Here is a 21,008-nt window from a genome sequence, read left to right as displayed (position 1 = left end):
GCTCTTCTCACCTGTAGTGGTGAAAAGGTTTGGAGAATGCTCAAAATTAAACAAGCCCCCTGCCTGACAGGAAGGCTTTTGTGGAAGTGTGTTGAAAAAAAGTCGTTGTCTCAATTGTTAATCTACAACTATGAATTTAGATTTTTTTTTTAATGATAATCAGAGTTTTTGACAGCTCTATGCTCCTATTGTAACTGTTCCACTGAATTTAATTTAATTTAATTTATTTATTTAGGACAGTGCATGTTAATGAACATAAATGTAAAAAAATTACATGAATGTAAACATACCAGATTTTAGCCAAGGGCCAATTTCCATCTGTTGTCCATAAAACATAAAAAAAAGACATAATAATTCATAAAAAATTCATAATTCATTCATAATAAAAACTCCATCACCAAACTCACACATACACACCATTCTATTCCCAAATAAAACATAGAATCTATCTATAATAATATAAATTTTTTGGTTTTACTGGGGTAGGCGTCAGCAACCTTCAACATCAAACAAGCTATTTTAGCTCCTCCTACCAAACAATGGGAGAAAAAGAGCAGGATTACGGTTAATCCAAATTATAACCTGTGGTTGCTAACCTCCGGACTGGAGTGTCCAGACATTTTAGTTAGGGGATGTCCCACTGGAAAGTTCTTAATTGTCAGTGTTGTATCATTAAATTGTAATTATTGTGTTCTAGTCCCACAGATTGCATCTTAAGATCTGTCAACACACGCTTGTAGTGCAGGTTTATTTAATTCCCAATTCTTTTTCTTCCATATTCCCCAAAAAACACACATCTTATTAAAGCACTATATGCCTTATGATTATTCTGTCATGCAAAGACACCATAAATGTAAATATTCACTTCTTTATTCACATCTTCTGTCACTTCTACTGTGATTTCATTATTTCTTTTAGGGTCTGTCAATTATAAAAGTACATACATATAGACATAGACAAATGAGGCAGGTTTAGTGACAAAACACAGGATTTTGTGACTTGTGCAATTTTAGTTGATTAATTAATTAACTAAATTAATTATTTCTATATAAAAATAATGTAGAGAGAAAAGAGAAACATAAGAGAAATATAACACTATAAACAGTTCTTTTCTTTTAAGTAAAAAAAAATTGTTTCTGTCTGGCATTTGCGTCATCTTGTAGTTTATATTCCTTATAATAGTAAGCCAGCAGAAACGCTATGTCAAACAGAGATTTTTAAAAAAGTAAACCAAAGTTGAGTATTACTTGTGTTGATTCTACTCTAACTTGAGTGTGGAGGTGTAATCTGATTGGTCTGAAGTGTTTTGCTCTACTTCTTTCCTTATCCATTTACACATAAATGACACATCATCATGACACATCTTACATGTGCACCATTACCTGTCCCTTATCTTCAGTGTCCTGATATAAAGGCAGAAGAAGAGGTGCAAGGTTTCCAAAGTCAAAATTAATATTCACCGTGAGCCTCTGTCTGCACGGAGCCTCACATGGCAGTGCTTCCACACATCCTCTCATTCATAATCCAGAGTACAGTTTAGGAGTCCAACTATGACACAGTGTCCGCTGGGATCTCACTGCTCACTGTTATTGTAGCTATTACTTTCTTTAACCTTCATTCACGCAGGCTAGATTTACTGAAGTGAATGTTTTGGGGTTTTTTAGTACTAGGCTGCCCACAATTACACTGAATCACACCTGGGAGCTGGGTTGTACAAGCACAATGTTATCTATCAGCCAGTCAGGAGCATTTGGGGATTAAAAGTCTTAATCAAGAGCATCGTTAAAGGAGGTTAAAGATGAGGGTTTGTCTTCTGTGTGTTTTCAGAAAATGAAATCCCTAGGTTTTGTTTGTTAGTTCATTCCCTTTGCATTATACACATTTAATGCCAATTTTAATCTAAGTTACAAAGTGGAAATTTATTTATTTTAAATCACTTGTTCTGCCCACCTGCATTAACTCCATGCTCACTGTTGCTCACACTTTGCAAACTCACTTGGGTTCAGAACAGTTTTTGTGATTGTTAGTCACACACTAACAATACATTTCAATGTGGGGCATGTTAGATATAGCTTAGATAAATAACATTTACTGTCTTTGCATTAAATAGTTCTTCTATCAGAAAGATTTGCCCTGTTCACTATATGTCCCTGCTCTAGACTATAGTTTGCTGTAATTCTGCTCCTGCTTACTGAGGTGTTCTGTAGCCCACCATAGCATATTTGAGCAGACTGCTGACACTTAAAAAGACCGTAGAAATGTGCCTGTTTTGCTATCTCGGTTCACAGTCTTGACTTCTGCAAACTCCACAGAGAGAAAGTGAGATGACACTTTGCAGAACTCAGCAGCAATCATCTCCTCTCCCGATTCATGTTCTGCTCTTCTGATGTTGCATCATGTTGCTGAATGTGCAACGACACACAGACACACACAACAGAATTTGTTATAAGCAATCTATGCAGGACCACAAGTAAGATTGTTGTTGACCTGAGCAGTCTTTTCATTTTGCTGTTCACACCAGACATTGTAGCACTGTCTGGATGTCATGTCATTAGATTAAACATGTTAGTATATAAAAGGCACAAGTGCGTTCTACATTTTCAGTTTAAATCTTTAGCCTTGATCTTTTATGTAACTTTAAAGCACATATTGTTTCAAATACTTTTTTAAGTATTGTTCAACATAGCAAAATCAGTCACTGTAGTTCTACTGTTTCTTTTATCATTTCCAAATACGACATGTATCCTTTCATGGTAAATCAACTTTTTTCTGTATTTAGATGACAGGTTGGGAAGACAAAACTTCTCTCAGGTTCTGGCACAGAACTTGGTAGGATAAGCTATCTTTCACCTAAACTGAACCTTTTAGAGCTTGCTTTTTGTGTCTTTAGCTAGATTATATTGAAGTAAGTTGCCATATGGAAATGGTCAACAGGTTAAAAATCATTTCTAAACATGTCTTGCTCTGAGCTTATAATCTGACTCTTTTAGAAACTGGCTGCATGGCAAGGATTGGTTAAGAGCATTAATGTCAGGCTTGTCAAGCGTTTCCAAGGGAGCTTGGAAAAAATTATTACCATAACATTGGAAGACTTCAGTCTTGTAAAGAATACTTGATGTCTCAAGTATGACATGCAACTTTGGTACTTAGACTTTTTTAAATGTAGTCTTTTACAGAGCTGCTGGGGATTAGCAGGGTTGGGCATATGTACTGAGTTACCTGTCTAGATACTCACACGTTAAGCCATAGAAGTATTCCAATTTATTCTTTATAGTGAGTTGTAGTTGTTTGTTACCAATTCATCCTTTTACCTGATCTTTATTTCTACTATTTAAAGTTGTGTAGTGACATACCTTTATAGCTTGCTTTGTAGGTGCTGTAGAAGAAAAAGGACTTAATTTGCCATGTGTGCAAAAATTCAACCGCCTGTGTGGTAATTAATGGGTCCCCATCTGTATCTCCCCCAGTTCTTTTATGTACATCGTACTAAGTTTGCTTTGCTTGCTGTGTTTTATTGCTCTCAAGTAATCGGCACTGTGCTTCAAGCAAGGCTTTGCTACATGATCGAGTTTATGATGTGCTCCTTTTTCAATCCAAGTTGTCTACTGAGACAATTTATTATTGACGTTCTCTCACAGGACTCTGTATTGACCCAACACTACATGCCATTTTATTATATTGAAGAGGCAGAACACTAACAAGACAGTGGGGAGCATTGTAGTGGAGAGGAAACCACCAAATATGGGACGTCAGACATTGAAATATTTTTGGCTTGTCTTTTCTTATATGCCTTTCTTTAATGAAGGCAAACTACAAACCCACATTAACAGAATTGCCTGTGCTCTGGAGTGTGTAAAAACGTCAGCCAATAAAAGACCACAGCCTCTGGTACAGGAGACTAACAGCGATGCCGCATCCAGAGACCTTGAAATGTCCATAAAATTCAGTACTGTAGTGATGAGTTACACTCGGTTGCGCTTATCTCAACTTGGAAGCTAGCATTTGAAGTGACTAGCAGTTGGAGTGATACCACTGATATACTGTATGTAAATGCATTAGGGCTTTAATTAAAATGTGATGCATGACAAGCAAACCGCTTTGTCTTGACGGACTTGAGACCGTCACATACACACCTGTGCTGTAAATAGTACAACTTGCTGTTTCCTTGTCATCAGTATCTGCACAGTGATTACCATAAAGTACAAAGGTACATAAAGACAAAACTAATTTGAAAACATAGATGACAAATTATTATGGATATTTTACACAATTCTCTGTTATTGATCACATTTAAGCAATATTTTTAATAATATATTGGAAAGTCATAACTTCTACAGCACTAATTTCGGCTTACTTCCTCACAAATACAGCCACATTTTATGTGGTAGCGGGGACAGCGGTACTTTATTGCTTTATTCAATGCCCACATTTGCCCTAGCATTTGTCCAATATTCAGTTGTACATATGTAATTATATATCTATCAGTCTTTATACAATTTTGGTCTCTCAAAGTCTGACCTTAAGATCACTGAAAATCACAGTGAAATCTCTGCCTCATCTTGACAGTTAATAATTTAAGCTGTCTCTCTTGCACAGGTCACTCTCAGGGTGAACTCTCCTTCATGTTATAAAGGCTTTTGTGTCTTTTCTTCCTTAATTATCTTTCTCTGTCACCCTCTTATCTCTCTGTCCTCCTCTTCCCTGTTTCCACAATGAAGAGTATATTGTCCCTTACTGAACAGATAAACTTCTCTGGCTACTGGCAGCTCTGGGCAAGCTATCAACTTCAGCATCATGGGTCCAGTAATTAGTACATCCCAGGATGCATTAATGACAGTATGATAGAGCGAATTCCTTTGTCATCATATCGCTAGCTCTCAAATTGGCTTTTACTGCTGACCGATGGGGTTGCTTGGGCCTGTGAATGGCTTTAGTAGTTATAATAATCTTAACTTGTCCTTTTTTTTAAGATTTACAGTACTTTCCAACAGTCCTAAACCACCCCTTGTTTCTTTATATTTTGGTAGGAAAATTGGGAAAGAGTTGCAGTGATTTACTGAAACACATGCAGACATGGAAATATTATGTCTGCATGTACTATACCAAATACTATTAAAATAATAGTATTTGGTATGACCACCTTTATTCTTCAAGACTGAACTCTCTTTTTCTTTTGTCCTTTATTTGTCCAGTTTCCTCATTTTATCTTTAAGGACACACTGCACAGCATGCCAAGATATGCCAAGTTTTAGGTTTTTGGAAATCACCTTGTTTCAGCAAAAAATACAATTTTATTATCAAACGAAATTATCTTAGGTGTTTATGTATTTTAAATTGGTTCTTTCCCGAGTTGTCTGTTATCTGTAGACACAATACTAGTTAACCCTTGAGTTAGGTGCCATTCTTTCCTCATGAATAAATTCATAGGTCAGTGATAAATGGCTTAACAAACATGCTTCAGTCTAAAAGTGCTAAAGTCCAAAGGTTTGCGGATAGGATAAGGAAAAAATGCTAGGTTTAAGACTTTTTTGAGAGATTACGGGTAGCAGACTAGGAACATATAGAAGTGGGAAAATTTATGACATTGTTACCATAGTTATGATCAGAAACATCTGGAAACCTGAAAAAAATCAACTTAATTACCTTCCCAGTGGTATATTACAACAATTTTTTTTCAACAGTTGTTAAAAATGAGCCTTCAGAACAGCTTCAGTGTTCATTGAGTCTGTATGTGTGTGTGTATAGCATCCATTAATTAAGATGAATTGTGGCTCTTTAAGAATGATGAATTGCATGCATATGTGCATGTCCACCATCACCAGCAACAAGACCTTTATTACTGACCCACTAATAACTAGTTCGTCATCTTATGTGGCACAACACATTCTGCCTGTACAGTTTACCATCCTCTGTGCAATTGCCCAGTGCCTAATTTATCATCTTAGTCCAGCATCAATACCATTTACTCTGCCACAGTCTCTCACTTGGTCTGAAAGGAAATGGATTACTGAGAGCAAAAGAGACACAGAAAGAGAAGAGCCAGGCCAGCATGTAAGCGTATTGAGATAAATTTGGTGAAAAGTGCACAGGGATATGTTGCACAGTGTGAGTGAGGCCTCAATGACCAACATTTATGATTTCCATTAAAGGTAAGAGACATAGATTATTTGAACAGGTGAGGGACTCTTATTATTTTGCTCCATCTCTCCCACATAGTACAATATCTTCTACCATATATCTCAAAGATCTTTCCCCATCTCTTCCTGCTGCACACTCCTCCTGCGCAGGCCCCTTCCTGATGATTTATACAGAGTCCTGAATGGTTGATCTTTATTCAGCAGGCCTCCGGGCAAGGCTGATAACTCCAAGGTCTCCCATCAATTTTGTACAGCGCTCCCACTGTGTTTGCTCTCAGCCACCCAATTTCTGTCTTTTCAAACCCAACCCAAAGAAATTTTACACTCTGTGTTAACTTTTTTTTTTTTTTGGTGCAGTGAATTTGCAATCAGTCTTAGAAGACATATGAGGTTGGATTAGTGTAGAAATGGCTGCAGCTCACAACTGGATTCACAGATCCCCTACAGCTCCTCAGTAGATTGACTAGAATAAATGTGAATGGCAGTCTTGAAATGGGTGGACCGGTGCGAGAAAGAGATCAGTTGTAAAACTGCTGTTTGGGTAGCCTCTCTCTGAGGAGTGGAGTAAATTCTCCAACAGAGAAATGAAACTGTTTGTTTCATTTGACAACCAATTCTTTCTTAGGTGAAAATTATTTTTATTGGATTAAAAAATTTCACCTCAGCCATCAGATTTGTTTTGTTTTTTTAAATCTGGCTCTGTGAAATGGTGAAGCATCAACTATTTTTACTTCCCTGGACATGTCATGTCTTCAAACTTCCAGAGTTTGAAGCCAAATAGATTATTTCTAACAGACAAATTAGTACTTGGGGCTTTTTCTTTGGGTCTTACTTAACAAAGACTCTAAAAGATAACAAAAGCAGACTCAGAAAAGAAGAGTCACAGTACAGTATTTAAATAGTGGATTGTACCAAGAGTGAAAGAGATGATTTACACAGCTTTAGTTACAGTGCTTAGTGGTGCAGTGGTTAATGTATTCGCCTAAAAGCAAAAGATCCTCAGTTTGAGAATGAGAGGAGACATAGATCCCTGGGAGTGTTGTTTCAGGAAAGGCATATGACATAAAAAATCAACAATGCAGATTCATCTAGTGTGATTATCTGAGCAGCCAAATTGAGTTTTTAGTGAGTCCTATGATGGTTTGCAGATGGTGACACTAAGAAAAAGTAGGGGCACCAAACTGGAGGTGGCAGAGCTGAAGATGTTAAGATTTCCATTGGGACCATTATGGACAGGATTAGGATTGAGCATTGTAATGGGCAGAGGAGAGAGAGTGGATATAGTGGGCAAAGGATGTTAAATATGAAGCTGCCAGTCATGAAGAAAAGAGGAAAACCACAGAGAACATTTTTGAATGTAGTGAAAGAGGACAAGCAGAGGATTGGTGTGATAGAGGAGGATGATGGGAGAGGCTGAGGTGGAGGCAGATGAGGAGACCGCTAAAGGAACAACAACTGAAAAATGAAAACTGTGAAATAAATGTTGACAACAATATATCATACTGAAGGAACTGTGTAAAACAGGGTCTTTCAGCTCATTTTCTTCAAGCTTATAAGAACTTATAAAATACTGTTCAGGTGTGCTTTATGCTGTGAAGATGACCTACAGCAGTATATTTAACAAAACCATTCAAAGGTTTGTGGCTAATGAAATTTTTATCTTTAGGCATTAACTTTATTGGTTTCACTGCCTTTCACTAAACTTTGTGAGAAACATTACGATTATTGTGAATCACACCTTTTATTTAAAGTTTATGCAGTTAGTCGTTACAGGAACATGATGCAGTGGTTCATGTGTAAAGCTTTAATTAAAATAAGTAATGGCTGACTGGGTCTGTGTAAAGATTTCTTCAAAAAACAGTTACGTCGTGTGCTGTGGATTCTTGCTTTTAACTTCTCTGTAAAATCGTTTTCTTAAATGGTTTTAGGTAACATCTCTGTTTGTGAAGGTCCCCGACTCTTTCCAGTTTTTGCCATATCAATAATCATGTGTAAATACATCCATTTTTCCAGTTGTACAGGACTGTTTTTTTCTGAAAATCTCATATCTGAATAGGTACTACTGAAAACGTTCCTTAAATCCTGATGCATACACTGATTTCTTCTTCCTCTGTACTGCTTTGAGAGGTGTAGTGAACTATTTAGAGGCTGGCTCAGTGATTATTCACTAAGAAATACAAAAACTTCAAGCTTCTACAAAACAGTTGTCTGTGGCCTCTACAATCTTTTTGGTGTATAATGCAAAGCCTCTTCCAGTAAGAGCAAATGACAGTCTGACACGGGGTTTTAGTCTGCAACAGATTCTTCCAGATAATGGCAAAAGTTCGTGAAAGGTGTATTCACCTTATTGCTTTCTCCTCTGCAAAAGTTTCTCTTTATCTAGCGCTAAATCACAACAGTTCAAGTTCAAGACCCTACAATAATACAGAGAAAACACCAACAATCAGATGAACCTTACGAGCAAGCAATTTGGCAACAACAGAAGAGAAAACTCCCTTTTAACAGAAAGAAACCTCGAGTAGAACCAGGCTCAGGGAGGGGTGGGCATCTGCCTTGACTGGTTGGAGATGAGGGGAGGATGACAAACTGTGGAACAGAGCCAGTGATTAATAACAACTAAAGATTAAATGCAGAGTAAGAGCCACTATTGATCAGAAGACTCGTTGCTGTATATCAAGTCTTATCAATTTCACAAAATGAGCATTAGTTAGAGTGAAAAACATCAGGGTCAAATGAATCATAAAAGTCACTACATAAAAGGTGAATGGTCAGTTGCCAGTCATTGCCCTCATGGAGCCAACAAAAGGAACTCATTGCAGCTTAATTAGATTGTAATTGACTTGATCAATCAATTACAATCTGGATATTTTTATGCTTTACATTGAACATCTTTGTGGTTCCTTAAGATCTATATTGGTTTAAAAATTAACCAGTTTCTTTTTTTATGTTTTTGGTAAAATGGTAAATGGTAAATGGCCTGCATTTGTATAGCGCTTTTCTAGTCCTTAAGGACTCCAAAGCGCTTTACACTACATTCAGTCATTCACCCATTCACACACACATTCACACACTGGCGATAGCAAGCTACATTGTAGCTACAGCTGCCCTGGGGCGCACTGACAGAGGCGAGGCTGCCGGACACTGGCGCCACCGGGCCCTCTGTGGACTTCTGTCTAGTCTTTCAGTTTCTCCTCAGGATAGTCTACTTTTGATTGCTGTACTCTAAAGAATTTTAAGCAATAATACTTTGTTTTCAGAGGAAAGTATTTGATCTAATCTTACAGTATCTCACACATGTTATTGGTCTGGTAAATATTTGAAAGTCATACCTGTCCATAGTATCCAAAGTACAAGCTCACCAGAAGAGACTCTGCATTTTCCAGTCTTAGATATTTCACTCAGTTTCATTTTTCAGTATTGAGCTTTTGATGAAGGCATGAATACAGAAGCATTTATGCTTTTAATAGCTGATGTTCAATCAAAAAACCACTTCTGTTAAAATATGTTTCTTGGAAAATCTATTTATGTGTTTAAAAAAGAGAGAAAGAAAACAAATGGAGTACTAAGCAACTACAAGTGGATGTGTTTTAATGCTCTACGATGGCTGTTTTGCAATTTTAAAGACACCGATTCAGATATGATCTAAAAATCGAACTAGTTCTTCCTTTGCTCAACATCTCAAAAAGCTTTTATGAATGTTGGCCTTGTAGTTCGTGCAGTCTTGCTGACAGACACTGCGGCACTAAAAAAATTACTCTGTCACTCAAACTAAGGCCTTTGTATGGAGACAAAAAGCTGTTTTGCTGAAGTTTGTGTAGGAAATTATTTGTCCTTTACTTGCATCGTTTCTCTTCTGTATTTTGTGGGGTAAAAATATGTTTGTTAAAATCTGTAAATCTTTCTTTTCTGTACTCTGTTTCTGATTGTCTGCTCACGTGTCTCCAGGGGGTGACATACTGCGGGGAAAGCTCTGCGAGCAGCCTGACCATGGCAAATGTTCCCTGGCACCAGGAAGTGGTCACCTTCGTTCAGCAGCTAGCTGACATGTTGCCTGAATATGAGATTGCCTGCGAACATGAGCACTCAAACTGTCTGCTCATTGCACACACCAAGGTAATAACTCCTTCTAAGCCTCCAAAGGTTTGTACAAAACTACATAATGTAGCACATCTGAAGTTTTTGACAACTAAAGAATATTTGATACACAGTTATTATTTATTTGGAGTTTCTTCTCATCATTGATAAATACTTGGATCTCACAGGGATCCAAGTAATTCCACACATTTGATGCAGTTAGTGTCAGTTCAAGGTTTTAAACTTATAGTAAGGTCTGTCACTTAATGTGAGGAAGATAATTGTCTAATTCTCGTGCTTTGCTCAAGATTATATGACCTTTTTGACAGATAATCTAGAAAAGGTAAGTTTTTAAACATTATTCCACAAGAAATTGATTTTCAGGAAGTTAGTACCATCTATGCATCTGATGGAAAATTCTGATTCCTTGTAAAAACTATGAACTTGAAATTAATAAAAAAAAAATGAATGTTATCATTAGATGATACATAATTCTCTGTAGTTTTCCAGACACACACCTTTTTATCTGTTTTCTCTTCTAAGGTTGTTTTCCAGGCAGCCCAGTGCAGGTTCCTAGTTTTCAAATTGGCTTTTTGATTTTTATCTTGTTTCATAATTTATATAGTTTAGTCTGCTGTCTTTTGAAAATGTCCAAGCATCAGCTGGAATTTACTTCTACAGAGGCAAACCCTCAAAAAAATTCCAGTCAGTGTTGGGTTCTGCCAAGGCGACTGTCCATCAGCAGTTAATGAATGATGATTAATTGCCATCTTGGCTCTCTCTGACAGGAGAAATTCAAGGCAGCCAGCAAGCAAGGCACCCACACCTGCCTATCACAAAAACACATACACACATAGTAGGAACTCTGTTTGATGTACAGTCACAATTTATGGGAGTGCCAGTGCTCCTTATCCTCCTTTTTTCATTTTAGATTTTTTTTTTTCAGGTTGGGGGCAATGGTCCAAGTGTTTCTCTCTGTGGTGTGTTTGTTGACTCCTACTGCCGATTTCTTCTTTTCATTTAAATGCAATTGCTTGAAGCTATATATATAAACTGCATATACTGTAAACATCATATCTCTTGAGTCTTGGAAGATTTGAGATATGATTCTAAATAAGCTTTAGTTTTAGAAGTGCTGGCAGCATTGCACAAAGGATGGAGTGGATGGAAACGTTAGCCTGGCTACTGGTGACCATTCTTTTCCAGACTTGAATATCAGTAGCACTACTGATATATATAAACACACTTTTAATATGTGCACTGCACTAAGCAAATAGATAAGAGACTTCCACTGAATAATTACTGCAGTGATTAATGTGTTTTGGCTGGCAACGGGTCATTTAACCTTAACTGATGCAGTGAATAGCTTCTCATTTCTTAAAATACCATGATGGTGGTTGTGGAGAACATGTTATTCCATTTCTAAATGCTGAAATTGTTTATTTATGTGCTGAAAGTACTGAAACTGAGTTAAGAACTGTCAAACACATTATTCAATCTTGAAAGTTAATGGTGAATGATCATCTTTGTGGTAGAAATGTGGTCAAAAAGCATCCTGAATGATCACGATTGGACGTCACTTAAACATTTGGAAAAATCAGTAGAAAAACAGTAGAACTCGGAACTCAGTTCTACAGCGCGTTGTGAGGGGATTTCAAGGGATTGGGACTAAACACTTTAGCCTTAACCTCCTAAGACCGGAACTCTTCCACAGTATGCATTTTTAATTTCTCTTTGATATTTGGGCGTATTGGGGCCCGATGAATGTAAAAACAAAGAATTACCAGATTTTTATTATTTTTTTTTACCTTATTTTTGCTTTTAAGAAAAATAAGAGCCACATATGAGGATATTCATTTAAAATTTTGATAGAACAGTAGCAGTATAATGTCCTCGTAAGTGGATACCAGGCCCTTGTAGAGCAAAATTTAGTATTTTGGTCTAAATAACCCAAAATGTGATGTCCACATATGTGGACGCCAGGTCCTAGGAGGTTAAGAAAACCACTTATCAATTACGCTAGTCATAAAAATGGTTCAGTTGTTAAATAGCATAAAGTCTGGACTTTAGAGCAATGGAAAATGGTCATCTGGTCTGATAGGTCCAGATTTATTCTGTTCCTGACTGATGATCAGGGAAAGAGCTGGATGAAGTGATGGAGCCGTCATGCTTAGTGCCTACAGTACTAACCTGTGGGAGCATCACGATGCCAGGAGTCATAAGGCTCAAACTGTGAAACGGTGATCCAGGGAGTAGGAGACATCGTTTTCACACAGATTAGCCAGCACAGAGTCCAGACTTTAATCCCAGTGAGAATCTCTGGGATTGTGCCGTGGTCCAGCTCTCCCACCAACAGCACTAGATCCTAACAAAAAATTAATAAAACTCTGGATGGGAATAAATATTGTAACACTACATGGGCTTATTGAAACCATGCCACATATTGTAACCAATCATTAACTTGTCGGAGATAGCAATGAGGTGCAATGTTTATTTAACATTAGCGACAAATTATTAGGTCTGGGAATCTAGTGGACCTTGTAGTTCATCGTATTATCATTAAGTTTCTAATGTTGTAGAAAGCAAAACATTAATTACACTGCCATACTTGTATATTCACTTGCAGGAGACGGTTTACATGTTTTATGTTTGCTCTTCAGAATCTGTTTCCATGTTATTTTTAACAGGAATAATAATATGATGCCATATCAGGCAGAAATAGTTTGGGGTGTTTTTTGCTGATTAGAATATTTTGGATGGATCTTAAAATGCGTACTCATGATACTGAATGTTAATAATATGAATATGTTAAGGCTGTCGTTCTGTTCTCAAATTCCGTGTGAGATTTATTGATAATTAGACAAGCGTTTTGACTTTATGGAGATAAACTGGAATGTAAGCCCATAGATGGTACAAGTGCACAATAACTATTCGCTGTTTGTGTCTTTTTATCTTTTTCTTCGGACACACATGCACGAGTATGTTGTTTCCTGTATCACACAGTCCATCTGTGTGTTTGTCTGTATCAACCTGAACTCACACATACTGAAAGAATGTGAATATGTTTTTGTGTCTGTATTTAAGACCATACTGCAATTTATAAAACTGCCAGGGAGAAATTGCATTATTATAGGTTGTTATTTTTAATGAAACTAATGAGCAATGTTAATAAGAAACTGAATTATATCTTAGGTGGGATTAACAAGAAAAATCAAATATGGAAGCACTTAATTTTAAACTGATTTGTGCATAAATACTATTCAATGTTCAAATTTGAGCGACAAGTTAAAATACTCAGCTGTCAAGGACCATTAATTGAAAGGTCACCGCAGTAAGAGGATCCCTCAGATTCCTTAACCAAAAAGAGTCAGCTAAAGCCTTTTATTTATTCACCCTATGAAATCTAAAACTAATAATAATTCAACTTCATAGGAGATGATGATCACCATCATCTCTAAATATACCAAAGCACCAAATGGTAAATGGTCTGTATTTGTATAGCGCTTTACACTATACACAATCATCCACCCATTCACACACTGGTGATGGCAAGCTACAGTGTAGCCATAGCCACCCTGGGGCGCACTGACAGAGGTTTAAAGCCAGTACCTGCCTTAGATATATCTCTACAGTGCTCTCCAAAAGTGCCCTGAAGTCAGAGTGAAATGTTTCCTTTTGCTACTTTAAGCTTTGTAATTTCTCATGAAAACATAATGCAGTTTTTGTTATGCTATTTAACAGTTAACTGTAAGTTGAAATGTGATTCAGCCGTTAACACATGCTCAGAGCAGTGTTAATTTTGACTGCAAATTTTGATTTAGTTTTAACTATAGTCTTTTGAATAAAACATCATTTTGTGTTAGTCGTAACTTAGACATCGAGATTTTTTTTTCATTTTAGTCGACGAAATATAAGACTAATTATAAAGTTGATTTAGTTGACTAAAATGTAAAGTCTGAAGGTTTGTCATGCTTTTACTGGCATCAAATGTGAAATGTGTATTTCTAATCTTCTCTTCCACCCAAACGTTGACATTTTGCTGCATTTTTATGAAAAAACGGAGCATGTGAGCTAGTGGTACCGTTTTCAAGTGAAAGTGAAAGGCAGTAAGTGAAATGTGTGCATCTGGTCTTTTTACACAAGTTAATTAGTTCTGATTGGATCTGGTCGCTCCAGAATATTTTCATCTCATTTCTATTTTTTGACAAAATTGTCAATGCATTTCATCAGTTTTTGGCCTTGTGTATTAGTTTTTATTTAGTTATCGTCCTAGTTATGGTCAGGAAATAAAGGTCCCTGACAAAGACTGTGACACAAATTATTGGTCAGTGAAATTTACACCGTTTCAGTTGGTACTTTATAGATGAGTTCATCAATATTTATAGTTTTAGGCAGAGGAAAAGAAATCGCGATTGGTGCGCCAATGCCAAAGTGTGACTGGAGCAACTACATAGACCAAAGTAAAGAAATAAAAGGAAAATCAAAATTGAATGAAAACTTGAACCTCTGATTGAATGCCTCCCAGTTATTTCTGTGTAAATATTTACCAATGTGTGCGTGCTGGCACACTGCTGTCTTTGGGCATTCATCAATAATCCAGCAACTTTGGGAATTTAATTCACTTTTAGGTTCCTCTTGTGAATGAGACTGTTTTGCTTACAGGTCTTCAGGGTTTTGAATATCTTTGTGCAGCAGGAAGAGAAATCAGAATATGAATTCCTTCAGGTTTTATGTCAACTTACATAACAGCAGAATTTAATATGCATCACAGGGAAGCACATCAGTCTCATTTTGTGGGTGTGTGTATATGAGTGTGTCTATTTCTCTATAGCAACTAGCAATAGATCCTCCTTGCACTGCCACATCATCATCATTAGTTACTTTTCAACTGCTGGGATCCTCCCATAGCTGGGCATTTCTTTCTCTTTGAATCTCTGCCTCTCTCATCCATCGTTTTACTTTTCCTGCCACCCTTTTTTCTCTTTTATCTCTTCTCTCCTTTCCTTCCCCCGACTTTTCTCAGTTATTTTCAGTCTTCTTTCATCCTTCTCGGTTTCATTTCTCTAAGAGCACAGTGCAACGAAAAAACAGTTGAGACCCAACCTTGTTTTTATGAAAGGCGAGCTCACTTGCACATCAGTGCTTTCAGTAGACTTGTTTAGTTTTTGTTTTAAAGCCTAAATTAAGTCAAACCTTACATCAAATGTTTGAACGTTTATTATAAATGTAGGAACAAAAACATCCTTGTCCCTTCTGGGCTACTGTATGTGTTACATGTGCCTGCATAGAGATGTATTTTTCAAAGATCTTGAGTCTACTTTTAATACAAATTATGCCAGGTACATTGCAGAGTGTGTCTCCTCAATATTTCTGTCTTTGGTTTTGCAAGTTTTCAACCAGTGTAATGACAGTGCTGTAGTCTTTTGACATTTCTGTGATCCATCTCACAGAGTGAGATATTTTAACTATCTGCCCTGAAGCTATCGTTTGATTGCTTTTATGAAAGGTTGTTTTTGCACCGGGCTGTGTAAAGCACTCAGCGTGGTAGTGCATTGGTAACCTGTAGGTGCTATGAAGAGCTGTGTTTGTTTCTGGTGCTTTTGCTCTTTTAGCCCCACAACAACGTCGAATCTTAAATCTTAATAGACAAAGCACTTCTTTGTAGTTAGGTGGTAAAATTGTTCACTCCAATTATTATCGCTGCATCTCATGTATAAATTTTTTATCATTGTAGGGTGGGGGTTAAAGCTTTTTCCTTTCTGTGATTAACTTCTGCTGTTTCCTTTCTGTTCAAGATAACTTTTTAACATATTAGCGTTTGACATTTACATGGCTTCTATCAGGCTACACACAGGACTGCACACAAGTGCCTCTCCTGGTTGAATACCTCCCTTTGCAAAGCCAAAGAACTACATAAATCCAGCATAACTTGGAAGAGTTGTTTTTCCCCTCTACTCAGAGCACTGTGCTTATTTCGAGTTTACTGTACCTCCAGTTGATTATAATCTATAGACAGAGAAAAGCTGGAGCGGTCTTCCATCCATCCAGTTGCTGAGAGCTACAGCTCAGTGACATGTTCTAACATGAAAGTAGCTCATTTAGTTAGTTAAAACCGCTGGGTGCCTTGTTCTCCTCTAAGACGGCACAGCTTTGCTCTCACAGAGACAGTAATTGTTTACCGACATGCCAGCTAAACAAATATAGTCCTTCCTCATTACAACAAATATCGACTCCCAACAGGTGATGCTTCCATTATTTTGACTCTTCTTGGGCTTCATTAGAAGTGGCAAAGAGATTTTCTCTAATGACCTACGAAGGCACTGGGTCATCAACAGGTTAACGTTCAAAAGCCATTCTCCCTCAGTGAGGCATCATTAGTCTTTAAAGGGGCAAATCAGCATTCATGAGTAAAAAAGAAATTCATCAAGTTGCTATCTTTTTTTCTTTTTAGAAGAAAGTCAGTGATGTGATGTTACTCTCTTTTCCACTTGTTTATGAATAAAGTGGTAGGAGCAGTTTGGTGCGTGAAAATTTTAAAGTGGTGAGCCCATGTGCACTCATGGGGGTCAGGCTAAAGCAGCAGTGAACCTGAAACAAATTTTAAATGCTAAAAGCACAATGTTTGTCCCCAGTGACAACATGGTGACATTTTGCATCCAGTTACAGCTTATAGAAAACTTCCAAGTCTTCAGGGACCACTTTGAAATTCAAGCTTTGCTGTACAGTTTGCTATAAATAGCATCAAACTTCAGAGAAGTTTGGTTTATATAACACACGCTTGCTTCTTTGCCTGCCCCCTGTTTCTTTTCAGTCTTTCCCACCTTTGCTGATAACAAGGAAAACATCGTATTGTATCAACTAGAGAGCACTGGTGCATGCTGGGAAAGTAGAGGTCACGCTCTTCACCCACTGTGCTCGTCAGGGAAAACAGGCAGGCTTAGCGAATGATGATGGAGGCTCTTCCCTCACTGTCAAACACACAAGCTGTTCTCTCTTTCCCTGGTAGTTTGTGTGCCCCACTCAATAAACACACACACACATATTCTTTCTCCACGCTCCCCTGCCCATTTATCTCTGCTCTTTTTTTCTCTTTAGTGAGATGGATGGCAAATTGGGTGACGAAGAAAGAAGCAGTGATTGATAAAACAAGTGATGGGATTGGAAGGGAAGTGGTGGAGTTGATGAATCCCACACCATTTAAAGAAAGGCTCAACTTCTAGCCAGTGGTGAATGTGGAGGAAGAAGCTCTTTAATTCACACCTGTGAATTCTTTATTGTTGAATTTACAGCACACAACACTTTTGTGTTTGTGTGGTAATTTGCTGAGAGCCTTTGCTTTCTGCTTTGCTTCAGTTCCAGTGAAATATCCTGTAGAAATGAAATATGTGCATCTCTTGTTTTACTTTCATGAAATGACAGATGAAATTTGATGGGTGATATTATTTTCTGATACGGAAACGGCTGACATCAGTGGACATGGTGTCAGGTGGCCGTCTCCTTAAATTAGTGTTGAATTGCAAACAGCCTTAGCAAAAGATTTGCAAAGGCACAGAGTTTCCGCATACAGATCCCTAAACTCTACTTGGATTACTGCTTGTTGCTCATCTGCAACCTTGTTTCTCTGTTTTTTTGTTTCTGTGGTTTTAGTTCAAGGTGGATGGCGAGTGGTGGACATGGATCGACTACGAACGCTTTCAGGAACTGGTCCAAGCTTATGATGAGAGTGGAGGACAGCAGACTTTCTCTGCCTTGGACTACGTAGCCAAGACTCCCAGCTGGGCTCTGTTTGGAGCCCAAGAACAAGGTTTCGACCCTGCTGAGACACGTTTCCAACGACGCAACAAAAGCAAAGACATCTCAGGATGCTGATAGATGAGCGAGCGAGAGAAACCAGACAGAGGTAGAGTTACTATAGTGAGCGCCAATACTTAAATAAAAAACTGAAAATTTAGGGTTTGTTGTTTTTATTGCTATCCTCTTGGAGCTTCAGAGTTATTTGTGTGTCTGTATGTCCACAGCTGCCTTCCTTGTCATGTGGACTCCCTGGTTTAATTTCTCTTATATTTCATTTCTTTTGACATAACCTCTAAAATCAGCCATGGACCAGAAGAAATAAACTCACTCCTATTTTCTAGGAATTTGCCGGAACATCAGGTTATTGCTTCTTTTTCTTCATAGATGTGCCTAGATCTTTAAAATACCCCACTTTTTGAAATTATTATTATAAATATGAATGGCATTGATCCTTGTAATAAGGCAGTGGCAATATTTTACTTTGTTGAAGCCATTGACGGGTTTTTCGCACGATCTCATCTTCATTTCTAAAGCTTTTAAATCCAGGTTTTAGTGATGCAACTGCACAGCACAAGACAAGATTAGCACATAAGGAGTAGTGCCTATATTTCTCCTTATGTTGTCCTTGGGAGCGCCGCATCTTTCCCGGGCACCTTTGCTCTTCCTCCTACTCATTAGGACTGTGGTTGTTTTTATTTAGAAGGAAAAGAGTTGAGCAGTGAGAGAAGAGCATCAAGGCTGCACCTCCATGGGAGAGTCTTTTTACAGCACATGCTTCTTGATGCTCTTTTTTTTTCCAGTTTTCTTCCAATGCATTGCATTCTCTCTTTTCTGGTTTCAGCACTTTGTATCTGGATGATAGAAAATATGTAGCTTTTCAAACATATGATGTGAACTGTTTTATTAAAAACAAAATCGTGTGTTTGAAGTATTTCAGTATCGCAGTCATAAAAAACGTCAACATTTTGTGTTTGATCATTTGAGCTAAACTAAGAAATGTTTAAAATGTTTAATATGATAAAGCAGGCATGGTTCTCTTACTGTTTTACATCAAAAACTCAGAATCTTAGTCTATAACAGGTCATAGCTTAATTTAAACAACACTGGGTACAAAGATGAACCAGATTAAGGTCCAAGTTTAGATTGGATTGGTACTGTAATGCTGCTTTTTGCTGTTTAAATTCATATGTACCATCAAATGTTTGTCATGTCAGAACAATGCAGAACCTCTACTAGTTTGTTATTCAGTCCATATGTAAAAAATCCAATATAATTTTTTCTTACATGGATGAAAATCTACAGAATCACATGAATTTGGTTTGTTTTCTCGGGTCTCTGACGTGTTGGTGTGTTAATGTATCACTGTAATAAATGTCTTTGCAATAAAGTTCTTTCTCACTCGTGAATTTCATACAGTTCAAAGAGATCTTAAAGCAAATAACAATAACTTACTGTACTTCTCGCAGATTTTTGTTGACTTTTTACTTGCAGCAGTACTGAGAAGTTGACATTTTAACAAAGGAATGATTGTGGCAAAAGCAAACTGGGCTGCACTTAGAGGCCACAAGGAGAGCACTAACTGAACAAAAGTGATTCAGACATACAGTAGCCCCTTTTTTTAAATTTCTACATGTAACTTTGGCACTTCAGAAATAAAAAATATTAAAGGTGATGGTAGTGGTGAGTTAGGCATTTTTACAAACACATTATCCTCTACAGAAAACATTATAGCTACAGTATTGTGCAAAGGTTTTAAGCCATCCTTCATTTCTTTATATTAATAAATAGAGAGAAAAAATGCTATGTATTTTTGGGGACTTAGATTTTTTATTTTTATTATTTTTTTGTTATGTGTAGACACAAAACTAATTTGTCCCTTGAGTTTATTGGCTTTTTATGCTTGAATGATTCATAGATAAGTGTTAAGTGGCTTAACAAACAAGCAAAAAAGCTGACGATTCCTTTAAAAATCGTCAGCTTCAAGGACTGGATTGAAAATGAGTCAAAAAGCAGCCAGTGTCCAAAATCTGGGGACTGGGGAACTATTGCTTCAGACCACTTTAAAATAAATTAGAAGCAAGGGACATTAAACTCACGGTGGCATTCAGCTGTTCAGAAATTGTGTTCTTTTCAAAATCCTGCGTGTCTCATTTTTTAGTCCACGAGGTGTGGAGTAATTTATGTAAACTGTGAGTCTTCGTGCAGTTGGAAAATTCTTTGAGCTGTAGTATTGTTAGGTTTTTAAGATTACATATGGCCAGGTTGGGCATAAAGTCACTATTTAGCTATTTCTAAGAAAGCAGGGCTTCATAGTTCCTGCTGATGCAAGAAATGTTGAGATTCTTGAGTGTGGAGATTGTGGGGTAAACTGAAAGGTTAAATAAGTAGAGCTGCATGGCTTCATCTTTATTTCAGTCTGCAATTACCACAGACAAAAGAAAAGAAAGCTGTCTGGTTGTCTACTTCTATATAAGAGTAGGTGGATGGCTCTACCGCAGATAATAGCATTTTTTTTTTCTTTCATTTTGCAATCAACAAGAAGCAGTTCCTTTTTTTTCTTTTTTAAATAGTGGGGCACATATCAGAAATAGCTGTAAAACATTAATAAGCACCAGTAATTTGTAATCGATATATACTGTCCTTCACAAAGTTGAGGTAAAAATGCCATACTTTTAATCCGAATGTATGTAAAGCATGAGAGCACATTGCAAATTTACACAGTTATTTCAGGCTTTATTGGTTTAACTGTACCCGTCTCTGTAGTTTATAGTGAAATGTCAGAAGCATCTCAGACACGTCAGGAGTGGGAATCTGCCTGGAGATGTTAGGCCTGGGGTTGAAGTGACTGGTAATAGCTCCTTTTCCACAGGAAACTCATGATAAAAGAGCAGTATATGCACATTTTTTGTTGTTAAGTTATTTGCCTCCTTGAAGACAGAGCTCCCATTGAAAGAACGTGATACTGTTGCATCATTGGGTTGATGAAGTGTTATGTGCAGTAGG

General features: G+C 37.3%; 1 protein-coding gene across 1 annotated transcript in view; it reads left to right on the top strand.

Annotated features, from left to right (window-relative positions):
• The window catches only part of tyw1 (tRNA-yW synthesizing protein 1 homolog (S. cerevisiae)), a 65,433-nt gene extending 46,017 nt beyond the window's left edge, over positions 1-19,416 (top strand). The window contains exons 15-16 of the mRNA XM_084950050.1: positions 10,083-10,250; positions 17,859-19,416. Coding sequence (XP_084806176.1) covers positions 10,083-10,250; positions 17,859-18,080 — 390 coding nt within the window. The 3' untranslated portion in view covers positions 18,081-19,416. The remainder of the gene's footprint in view (positions 1-10,082; positions 10,251-17,858) is intronic.
• Positions 19,417-21,008: the final 1,592 nt, after the last annotated feature.

The sequence above is a fragment of the Perissodus microlepis genome, chromosome 14 (genome assembly GCF_051167445.1).
Source record: "Perissodus microlepis isolate ML-2025 ecotype Zambia chromosome 14, ASM5116744v1, whole genome shotgun sequence".
In the NCBI taxonomy this organism is placed as follows: domain Eukaryota; kingdom Metazoa; phylum Chordata; class Actinopteri; order Cichliformes; family Cichlidae; genus Perissodus; species Perissodus microlepis.
This window is presented reverse-complemented; position numbering and strand designations above follow the sequence as displayed.